This window comes from Odontesthes bonariensis, chromosome 14 (genome assembly GCF_027942865.1).
Source record: "Odontesthes bonariensis isolate fOdoBon6 chromosome 14, fOdoBon6.hap1, whole genome shotgun sequence".
Lineage (NCBI taxonomy): Eukaryota > Metazoa > Chordata > Actinopteri > Atheriniformes > Atherinopsidae > Odontesthes > Odontesthes bonariensis.
Genome location: NC_134519.1, coordinates 1,447,655 through 1,459,397, shown reverse-complemented (window position 1 = coordinate 1,459,397; position 11,743 = coordinate 1,447,655). Strand labels below are relative to the sequence as shown.

General features: G+C 39.7%; 1 protein-coding gene across 1 annotated transcript; it reads left to right on the top strand.

Annotated features, from left to right (window-relative positions):
- Positions 1–4,709: 4,709 nt before the first annotated feature.
- Positions 4,710–10,718, top strand: LOC142398525 (uncharacterized). Its single transcript, XM_075482564.1, has 3 exons — positions 4,710–4,951; positions 8,429–8,755; positions 9,438–10,718. The coding sequence occupies exons 1-3, from the start codon at positions 4,780–4,782 to the stop codon at positions 10,283–10,285; spliced, it is 1,347 nt and encodes a 448-aa protein (XP_075338679.1). The 5' UTR covers positions 4,710–4,779; the 3' UTR covers positions 10,286–10,718.
- The last annotated feature ends 1,025 nt before the right edge of the window (positions 10,719–11,743 follow it).

The following is an 11,743-nucleotide window of genomic DNA, read 5'->3' as shown; positions in this document are numbered from 1 at the left end:
TCCGGTCACAAGATGTTTGTCTGTTTTTATTAAACTTAACTTTCAATAAATCATATACTGCACAGGATTTGGTGATTGTGATCCTGTGTCCAGGGCCGATATATACTCATATATAGACAGTGAGCAGTGCTGACCAACATATCATTGGGGTCATCAGGTGGGAACCTCCTTTGATCAGTGTTTCGTCTAGTTGGCCCACGACACCTCCAGGAGGCTAGACAATGACCACTGGTGTCCCAGAGTCACCCCCCTAATGCCAGCCAACACTGCTCCTCACACCACAACAACCATCTATTTTTTTTCCACAGCCACAAGCTACCTCAGCCTCTCACCAACTGCACAGCAGTCACAGCGGGGTGGGGATGCAAACCCTGGTTCAGGTGGGGGTAGAAATAGAAGAGGTAAAGATAAGTAGGAATTGGATTCAAACCCTGGTTAGGGTAGGGGGTAATGAAAGTATAGAGGGTGCCAGAGGTGGCGGCAGGACAAGACACACTAGCAGATTCAGCAGACAAACTCACCTAAACAGTCCTACAATCACTAAAAATGCCAGCAAAAACAAAGCCATACAACTCACTCAAAGCCAACTCACCTAAAATGGCCGTCTGGTTTCAAAAGTCTTACATGGGCCACACCATAGACATAATATACGTAGACTCCTCATGGCGCGCTGGAACGTAACAGCGTCGCCGCCATATTGGCTGGGTCTCCTCACTCTAGTCTAGCACCAGAATCAATTGGAGTCGACGGAGAGTGAGCTACTATGTTCGTATTTAGTGCAGTTTATAGTTGCAATAACCGGCACAGTATTGATACCTGATCGCGTGGGATTACCTTTCACAAGTAAGATTAAACAGTCATTTTGGTTGTTTTACCATATATAATATTGTGTCATCCTAACTAACGTTATTACAGCGGGGACTGGTACTCTCTCTCATTGTCTCATGCTGTTTTTTGTTTCTTCTTCATATTTTGAAGGTTTCCCAGTGATACAGGCTTCAGGAGGCAATGGGAAGTTGCTATAAGACGGGAGGATTTTGTTGCGTCTGAGTCGTCAAAGCTCTGTAGTGAGCACTTCAAGCCTGATGATTTTGACAGGACGGGTGAGATTGTCAGGCTTACATATGACGCTTGTGTCATTTGTGGTGTCTGTATTTCACAAAGTAAGGCTGCACCACATCGCAGAATTAACTACCCTGAAGTTACAGAGTGTCAGAATATGCGAGAAGCTGTGCAAAACAGTTATTTTTCAAGGGTTTTAGATAGATAGATAGATAGATAGATAGATAGATACTTTATTAATCCCAAAGGAAATTCAAGCGTCCAGTAGCAGACATAATAAAGCAATACAAATGTTTATACAATTATAAACACTTTAAAAACAATCTAAGAATTTAAAAAACAGTTTAAAAATCTAAAGTGATCAGTGAAATTCAGAAGCGCCATCACTGAGAGAGTTACATATACTGCTTCAATAAATGAGTAATAAGTCATGTAGATGAATAATGAATAAAGTATTTTTCTATTCTATTTTATTCAATGTTTACTTCCATCATATTCATAATTCCACCATTTTTAGAACTGTATATATCTTTTTCTAATATATTTATAACTGTTTTTATTCCTCAACACTTTTTTTTATTCACAACACTTTATTTTCCTCATTGTTGTTGTTTTGTCTGTTGTTCTTGAATGCCATGCAAATTTTGCAGTAGGAATACAAATAAAAAAATCCTTGAATCCTATATGGGAGCTTGTATGTATATGTGTTACAGAAGGGTTATGTGTGTGTGTGTGAGAGAGAGAAATAAATTCAAATGAACAATCAAACTTGTCTCTTTATTAAAATATAAAATTTATATTTAAATTAATTTATACATTTATCAATATGCCATAACCTACCATATGTCTTTGTTAAAGAGCATAATACAAAGTCTTTCAGCATGAAAGCATGGATTTTTAATGTGTGACAGCGTCCTGTATCATAACTAAATCTCTGTCGTTTGTAACAAAGCAAACCGTGTGAAAATCCGGTAAATATTCGGGGAGTTATGATCATTGTAGTTGGGGATATACACCGTCCTCAGTGGAAATAAATGCAATGTGGGGGCATTGGAGACCCAGCCAAGATGGCGGCGGCGCTGATACGTCAGCTCCAATAGGCAGCGTCAGTCAATAAGGCGTCTACCTATATTATGTCTATGGGCCACACCCTCCACTTAAATATCTTGAACTTCTTCTTTGCTTCTTCCAAAAGTCTGTTTACCCTAAGTGCTCCCCCTGCTGGGCCCCCAGCTACTATTGCTATTTCTAATCCAAATCCACTAACTGGACTTTACTGCCTCATCTGACACTTCCTTCACTATTTTCCTCACACTCTGTCCACTTATACCCAACTCCCTCAACAATAAGACAACAAACTTTGCAACAAATCCTCTACATCCTACTTCCACTGGACAGATTCTAACTTTCCATCCTCGCTGTTCTGCTTCTGCCCCCAACTCCACATACCTAAGCTTTTTCCTTTCATAGGCTTCTGCTTCTAATTCCTCCCAAGGAACAGTCAGCTCTATGAAATAGACTCTCATTCTACTCCTAGACCACAAGACTATATCAGTCCTTAGATTTGTAAAGGCTATCTCCTGTGGAACAGCAAGCTTATTTCCTAAATCTACCTGCATCTCCCAATCACAAGCATCCTCCAAGCTGCCGTGCCTCCTTATCGTCTTTTTAACTTTCTCCCCCTCTTGAACAAACTGAATTGCAACTCTCTTCACCTTAGACCCTCCTAAGTTTACATGCCTTCGTTTATCTTCAATTCCTGCTGCTCAGCTTCTTAATACTTGGTCATGTCGCCATGTGTACCGGCCTTGTGACAGACTAACCTTACAGCCAGACAAAATATGCCTTAAGAGTTGCCGTACCTGAACATAACGAACATAACGGGTCTCCATTTACCCAGAGTTTTAGGTTCTGGGGAGTTGGCAATACATCATATGTTGCCCCTATCAAAAATCTAATACTCCTTTCCTCCATACTCCACAGCTCTTTCCAACTAAGCTTTTTCTTCTCTACACCTTCCCAATTCAACCACCGTCCCTGCTTAGCCTGAGCCACTGCCTTTGCACCCCTTAACATTTCCTCCTGTCTATGAACCTGCTCAACAACTAGCTTTCTGTTCTCCTTGGGACCTGCTCTACTCCACACTAGTTTGCCTGGGCCAAGCCCCAAGCCTCCCCGGCCTATTTGCACATTACCCACAATCTCTGCATGTCTAAGAGTTGCTTCTGCCTCCTGAGCTGCCATTCTTGGTTTCCATTTCCTCCCCTTGGTTGGGTTTGGAACCACATTACTAACTACCACATCTTTACTCCCAGCTAACAGGAGCTCTGTCCTAACTTTAGTACATTTAAACTCCTCTACTAGACTAGATACTGGGAGCTGGAGTATGCCTTTCCCATACAGTGCCACAGTACTTAAGCATCTAGGAACACTTAGCCCCTTCCTAATATAAAAACTAACTAATCTTTCCATTTTTTCTGCAACAGATAATGGAATCTCATACACAGACAGTTATCACATCAACCTAGGAAACAATCCAAACTGCAGACACCAGAGCTTCAACTTTCCTGGAAGCCCTGATTTATCTCTTCTATTCAGTCCCTCAGCAACATCTTTCCCAAACTGCACTGCCTGCTCTCCATCATTCATGTCTGCCTGGTACCACCTGCCTAAACTCTTTACTGCCTTGTCCCTAATTATTGGAATGCTTTCTTCATCTATTACAAACTTTCTATCACTTCATTTCCCTCTACTTATTGAGATACTTCTAGACTTAGTAGGTTTGATTGTCATACCAGCCCACTTTTGATTTTTAACAAGTCTCTCAAATATTCTCTTCATACATGGTACTGTTGTAGTCACTAACATCATATCATCCATGTAGGCCCTAATTGGTGTAAGACGCATGCCATCCTGACGTCTCTCTCTCCACCTACAACCCACTTGGAAGCTCTAATAATTATCTACGTCGCCATTGTAAATGCTAATGGAGAAATCGTACACCCTGCCATAATGCCTATTTCTAACCTCTGCCAACCTGTTGTGAAACCTGCTGTACTTAGGCACAGTCTAATATCCTGGAAATATGCTCTTACTAAGCCTTTCAGATGAGAGGCGAAACGTCTTCAAGATCCAAGAAGAAGTCCAGATGCCCTTATTCAAGCTCTAATAATAATATTTGAAATTAGATTAAAAAAATAATTTGCGTTAAATCTCTTTGTTGTTTTTTTTTTAGCCAATTTCTTGATTCATGAATATAAACATTTTAACAATCAACCTTCACTACAGGTCTTATAGAAAATTATCAATATATTACTGTTTTCTGAAATCAATGAAAAACAAATATATTGATGCAAATTCTTGGTTGCTTAGTTTTATTTTTTGTTCTGTTTTTCATTATTCTTTGAGTTTGCTTACATTGTGCATATGCATCTTTTAACATTTTTTTGTTTATTTTTCCTTGGAGATTATTTGCAACAGTGTTATATAATTATTGTTATTGTTATTTGCATTTCAATACTGTAATAAAAAATAAAATTTTTAAAAAGAAAGACGGAAATAAAGATGAACAGTTCTCCTCTTCCGGACATTTACAGTGTGACACCCGCCGGAAGTAAACAACGATCCGGCGCCAGCATCGTTTTCTGTCCTCGTGTCGGGCTCAGCAGGAGGACGGTCGGGTTGTCTGAGCTGAATATCTGAGTGTGAGCAGCAACAATGTCTTCAGTTCAGCATCTGAGAGAGTTTATCAGCCAGCGACTAACTGCTGCTGCTGAAGAAATATTCTCAGAGTTTGAGAAAACCATCGTCCAGTACGAGGAAGAGATCGACCGTCAGCGCGGACTGCTGGATATCACCTGGAAACCCGGAATAAAGCTCCACACAGCAGGTGAGGAACACTGTGATGGGCTGAGTGAGTTAAAAACTGAATGTTATTAATAAAAGTCCTAATCAGAGCTCTGCGTTAAAAAGCCATTATGCGCGATATTTATGCTACTGTAAAATCCCTTTGATCTATAATTTCTGACAAAGGCGTGTACACTTGAACTCAGGACCATCCTTACTGTTTAGTAATTCAGCCTCAAAGTTCACATTTTTAGTTTGTAAAGGGAGATTCCTTTCCTTTTTTTTTTTTTAAATATTGGTTTTGTTTATTTGTTCAAAATAAGAATGAAGCTGAACAAATCGAGAGGATTACACTCCAAACAGAGGGAAAACTAAACAACTCAGCTGAAAACATCACTACAAACCCTCCATGTCTCAGCTCCACATTTGGGAAACAAATAACATCATTCACTAAAAAAATGTGGATGTGTGAGCAGGAAGTGACTATAAACTGTAGATATAGTCTGAAATCATTGTTGACGTTGTTTATTCATTGTTCACAAATCACACAATTCCATTCACTACTCTCTGCCTGCTGAAATGTTTCCGAGTCGATGCACTCAACATGGAACCACCTGCAACAGGCGTCACACTGAATCTGCAACAGGCGTCACACTGAATCTGTAAAAAGGCAAAGGCCAGAAATGTTTTGGCTTTCTTCATGGAAATCACTAAGTAAATTATGTACTGTTCTACAACCTTTTGATGACTATCTTCATTTGATTATTCTCCAGATCAAAATGTCGTCATTGTTGAAATCTCAATCTAATGCACACTTTTTTTTTTTTGGAATTCTTGATAGGAAAACATGCACATCCCTATGGCTGAGGAGTGAACCTCAGATTGTCCCAGCACAGATGATTGGCTGTCATTTCTCATCATTTTAGGCTCTTGCTTGCCGTCATTCACTTTAAAACAAGGCATGCAAAATGTGCGGAGAAAACCTTTTAAACAACTTACCCAGTTTGTTAGGTCAGGCCCTTTAAGTGTTGGTTTGACAGCTGAGCACATGGCACAGCTGGTCTCTGTGTTAATCACTAACAGAAAGTTGAAAATATTAGATTTACCACGACTGCCACCAATAACAATTGTTCTTATAATAAATAAAATAATGATTTACTTGTTTTAGCGTATAGAGAAGAGGTTTACAAAGTGTTTTTTTTTTTTTTAGAAAAAATTCACTAAGCGAGTCAATCAGTCAAAGTTTCTGTCATGACTTTGAATTTCGCATTCTTCAGAAATAGAACAAAATTATTTGAGATGTATCAAAAGAATTAAACTGCAGTGACTGTGTTTGATATAGAATCAGTTCTTGCAAACCTGGCTGATGTAATGCGCATAATGCCCTTTTCACTTCAAAATAATGAAATTTGAGGTTGAATTTCTCCAAATTGATACAGTGAATATGTTTGATACTGAGTGAGTGAACAGTCAGGATGTTCCTGAGTTCAAGTGTACACCCTTTGTCAGAAATTATGGATCAAAAGGATTTTACAGTTGAGTAAAATATTTGACGCTCTGTATCATGGACTTCCTGCATTTGCCATAAATTCTGTAATACGGGCGCACTTTAAATCAGGAAAAGCTCACTTGACCGCAGTCTTTAATGGACAGGACAGTTCAAGCGAGACAGGAAGCAGGGGGCAGAGAGAGGGGAAAGACACGCAGCAAAGGGCCGTCCGATGCGGGACTCGAACCGGCGCCAGCTGCAACGAGGACTGTAGCCTCTGTACATGGGGCGGCTGTTTAACCCACTACACCACCGACCGCCCTATTGTCTTTGTTTTCTAATTTGTCTTCCCATGTGTCTCGGTACCTAACTTACCGCACTTACTCGAGCACTAGTTATGCTCTTAGTTGTTTGGTTTTGGAAGGAAATGCACTTGTGACCTGAAGTTCTTTTGCCTACCGATGTGGAACACACTTATTGTAAGTCGCTTTGGATAAACGCGTCTGCAAAATGACCGTAATGTAATGTAATGCTGGGCGGTATGACCAAAAATACATATCACAGTATTTTTTCACGGTATCACGGTTTCATGGTATATCACGGTATTTTTTTTTCATGCATAATTAGGTGTTCACAGCATTTTCTACAGATTGAGAACAGAATTACTGCAGTAGATTAACTTAGGATGGTCTATTTTACCGTCATAGAATAACGCCCCACAAAATGATGCTGTTTACTCAGAAGTTCTACTCATGATTCAAATGAAGTGAGGAATCGGAATGCAAACATGTACATGAAATGTGCTATACAAATAAATTTGATTTGATTTTGATTTGATTTGAAACACAATTGCAGTCAAAATACAGAACTTTTAATGTGCAAATTGCAAACATCTTTTATGAAAATCAATACAAAAAAGTAGTGCAACTTGCAATAATTATATTTTTGCATCAATATGAGGCAGTCCCTCTAGCAAACGCGTCTTGAAGTGACATTTGGCTCGACTTTTCTTTTGCTTTCTCCGTGTTACCTGCTGATGTGGCGGGTGCTGACCTTAACTTCATGCATTCTTGATATTCTAAGACATGCTTACGGCTAAGGTGAAGGAGCAAATTGCTCGTGTTGCCACCTCCAGCGACAACTGTAGCCCGACAACACTTGCATAAAATGGTTGTTGGGTCGACGTCGGATTTTTTTAAACCAAAAAACTTCCAAACTACAGACACGGCTCCTTTTTTTGGCACAAGTTCTTCTGTGTCAGCATGTTCTACTAGTTCTGCAGCTTCGATTTCGGAACTTTCCATGTCTATCCTATCCACCTTCACCTTTGCGTAACGCAAGTGCTTATTACCACCTCGCACCCATAGACAGTAAACATGCGTGTTTAGAAGCGCAACACTGAAAAGGGTCCGTCTCAAACATGGCGGTATATTAAAAATTCATATCATAACGAAATTATAAACCGGTATTCGGTGTGAACCGGTATACCGCCCAGCACTAATGTATTGTAATGTCAGCTCTGAGGGCTGAAAGTTAACCTGAAGCGCTCCACCTGACGCAGCCTGTCCCCTCTCACTGAGAACAGATAAATGCTGCAGTTAATGGTTTGGTCAGGCAGGGCTTCCACAGGGTGAACCACACTAACACACAGCCACGTTTTTAAACTTACAACAGGGGAGCAGAGCTTGGAAATCTGAGCTGTGACTAATCCACAGGACAAGAATCCCAACTTCTAGAAAATCAATTTCAACACAATGAAAAACAATTGGTCCGGCAGCTCAGGCTTGTTCCACTGACTTTGGTTTGCAGTCACTTAATCCAAGAGAGTTCTGAGGCTGACCACAGAACCTGAGCGGAACCTCCAACAGACTTTCATTTCATTTCCAAGCACTAAGACAAACAGGACCCTCCAAAGGTTTCTGTTCCCACTGAAGATATCTTTCACTTGGAACGCAGTTTTGATGTGGTCAGATGTGCATTTCTCTATTATCACTTTGCTAATGATGTTTGGTTTTCATTTCATCCCTCCAGAACTCTCGCAACAAGATGTTTGTAAGGAGGAGAACGTTCTAGCAGAGCAGCAGCTCTGTGACCAGGAGAGCAACTCCAGTGTGGATCAGGAGGAACCAGAACCTCCACAGATTAAAGAGGAACAGGATGAACTCTACCCCAGTCAAGGAGAGCAGCTTGTACTGAGTCAAGAGACTGATACCTTTATGCCACTTCAATCCAAACCCGAAGGTGAGGAAAAGTTACAAGAGACTGGAAATAATGTTGACCAGTACGAGGAAGAGATCGACCGTCAGCGCGGACTGCTGGATATCACCTGGAAACCCCAAATAATCTTACACAGAATAGGTAAGGAACACTGTGATGGGCTGATGAACTCACACAGGAATATGACTCATAGAGGATCCTAATCAGAGCTCTACGTTACATTTATTTCAGGCTCACAGAGGAAAGTTACGGTGCAGCTGCAGTTATTTTTCAGACAGAAATAACATGAATGCATCTGTGTTTAAAAGCAGAAACTTTTAGAGTTAAACTCACAGTGTGTAGAAGACACAGGAGAACCTGACTGAGCTAAAACATGGTCGTTAAACTGAAATGTAAGTTGTGAGCTGACTTCTTTGTTTCCTGTTAAAATTTACTGAGGTTTTTTAGGTTTAATTTCATGCTGTTTCGTTTGTTTGTTGTCTCTGAAAGCTGACTTTAAACGGGATGAAGCATTAATCAGGCAGAACCTTTTGTGGATCCTCAGGAAGAATAAGTTGGAAATAATTTGAGCAGCTGATAACATCATACAGGAAATTATTTTTTCAACCCATTGCTACTAAAGGTGGTTCTACAAGCTGTTGAATTAAGGGGTTCTCTAAGTTTTTCACACACTACTTCTGCATTTTTGTCTCATTTTTCAGACCTGATAAGTTCCAGATGACATGTAAAACCTCCGAATTGATGGATGATGTTTTTTGTTTTTCACATGACTGTATTTCCTCTCTGCAGTAATATTTTATCTTGTGTCCCTTTGTGTCTTCAGACCTCTCACAGCAACATGTCATTGCAGAGGAGAACATTCTTTCTGACCAGCAGCTCTGTAACCAGGAGGAGAACTCTAATCTGAACCAGAAGGAACCAAGACAGAAGACGGATGTTCTTATGGTGAATCCTGCTTATGAGGAAAGCGACTACAAGAATACAGAACCAAACAGTAATCAGATCCACTCTCACAACTCTGCTTTGTCAGTGTTAAAAGGGCAAATAACTGAATACACAGATGAGATAAAACCTTACACTTGCAATGCTCTTGGGAAAAGAGTCTCTGACTCATCATTGATGAAGTATCACAAAAGAACCCACGCAGCTGAGAAGTTTTATTCTTGCAAAATATGTGGTAAAAGATTTGGAATAAATAACCAGTTGGTGTCCCACATGAAAACTCATACAGGTGAGAAGCCATTTTCTTGCAACACATGTGAGAAAAGTTTCAGCCGACATAACAAGATGGTTATTCACATGAGAATTCACACTGGTGAGAAGCCATATTCTTGTAACATATGTCAGAAAAGATTCACCCAAAACATTAATTTGCTGTCCCACATGAGGATTCACACAGGTGAGAAGCCATTTTTTTGCAACACATGTGAGAAAAGATTCAGCCATAAAAGTAATTTGCGGTCCCACATGAGGACTCACACAGGTGAGAAGCCATATTCATGCAAAATATGTGCAAAAAGTTACAGTCATAGTTACGGTTTGACTTATCATGTGAGAACTCACACAGATGAGAAGCCATTTTCTTGCAACACATGTGAGAAAAGATTCACCCAAAAAAGTCAGTTGCTGTCCCACATGAGGACTCACACAGGTGAAAAGCCATTTTCTTGAAATTATGTCAGAAAAATTTAATTTAGTGGTTTTGGCTTTTAATGTGAGAACACACAAAAAGAAGCTTTGTTCTTGCAGAACATTATGGGAAAAGATTTGGGAAAGGTGCTGGTTAAATGTTTCAGATTTACATAGCTGTTAAGACTGTATTTCAATAATGACTAAGTTTGTCACATTGAATGAAACTGGTCCAATGAAACCTGAGAATTCTCAGACAATATACTGAAGTATTCTAGCTCCTCCACCTTTAGTATATTGTGCATCATATCTGTGATTATCAAATAGTTTTCTCATAATTATGGCATGTGGATCCCAATAATACTTTGAAATTTATGTCATGTTTTTAGCTGATACTGAAATGTATTTTCTCAAAGTAAACTTTGTTTCAAACATCCAGTGAATAATTTGCTCTTATGTTTCACATGTGACTTTATTAAATTCTCAGATTTATCCAGTCACTCGACGTTTATCTTCTTTTATTACACTCAACTTTCAATAAATCACATACTGTGCACAGGATTTGGGTATTGTGATCTTATGCACTGAGTTTTTGTTCTTTGTCATAAAAGTTTCTGTTTTCAGAGACATTTGATAATATTTTTTTTTTTTCAGTGATGGATTCAATGATTTTTCTAACTATGATCATCAACAGGCTAAGTGGTAGCACTGCATACAGTGATCAGTACCTGCTGTTTTCCTGATCTCATGTATTGATTCCAACAATAAATCTTAGTAAAGTGATAATGTCAGAATACCAGATTCACACTGAAGTCTAATGATGAACTGTGGTTCTACTGGATGGAGATCAGTTGTCTGAAAACATGAATTCTGATCAAATCCGGAGTGTTTGCAGCATCATGTAGTTGTTTTCTTGTTGATGTGGATCTGCTGCTCATGTGAATCCTCCCACAGTGTTTCATTAGCAGCTGGAACCACAGTGACTCTGATAAAACAGGAATTAGCAGAATCCATCTGATATGAAGCTGTGGTTTGAACACCACTTCCCTCCTCTTTGAAGAGTAGTCAGATATCTGAGTTCAGGTTTTTGTACAGCCTCTTCTACACTTTGTATCACTCTGTTTCTACAGCACAGTAGTAGAGAGCTGTGTCTGCCAGGGTTAGCTTTGTGATGGTCAGTTCAGTGGATATAGCTGATGTTTGGGAGCCATATCGATTATCTGGAATATATTCAGCTGTGTAGCCTTTTGCTCCTTTCAGGAGTATAAACTGAGGAGCCTGAAGGTCAGAATGATGTTTGTACCAGTAAAGCCAAACACCACTGTCATCTGTCTGATATGTACATGTGAGAGTGACAGATTGTCCTTCTCTTCCACTGACTTCATCTTGCTGAGGAGAGATTGTGTCTCCAGCTATTAGTCCTGGAAAAAGTAGAGAAAATGAAGCCATTAGACTAACATTGTCCATGAGGCTGAGAGGAGAAGACAGTGGGAAATGTCA

Coding starts and splice junctions, on each gene's coding strand:
- LOC142398525 (XM_075482564.1), top strand. CDS start 4,780: ATGTCTTCAGTTCAGCATCTGAGAGAGTTTATCAGCCAGCGACTAACT. Junction 4,952..8,428: donor AATAAAGCTCCACACAGCAG/GTGAGGAACACT, acceptor TCATCCCTCCAG/AACTCTCGCAACAAGATGTT. Junction 8,756..9,437: donor AATAATCTTACACAGAATAG/GTAAGGAACACT, acceptor TTGTGTCTTCAG/ACCTCTCACAGCAACATGTC.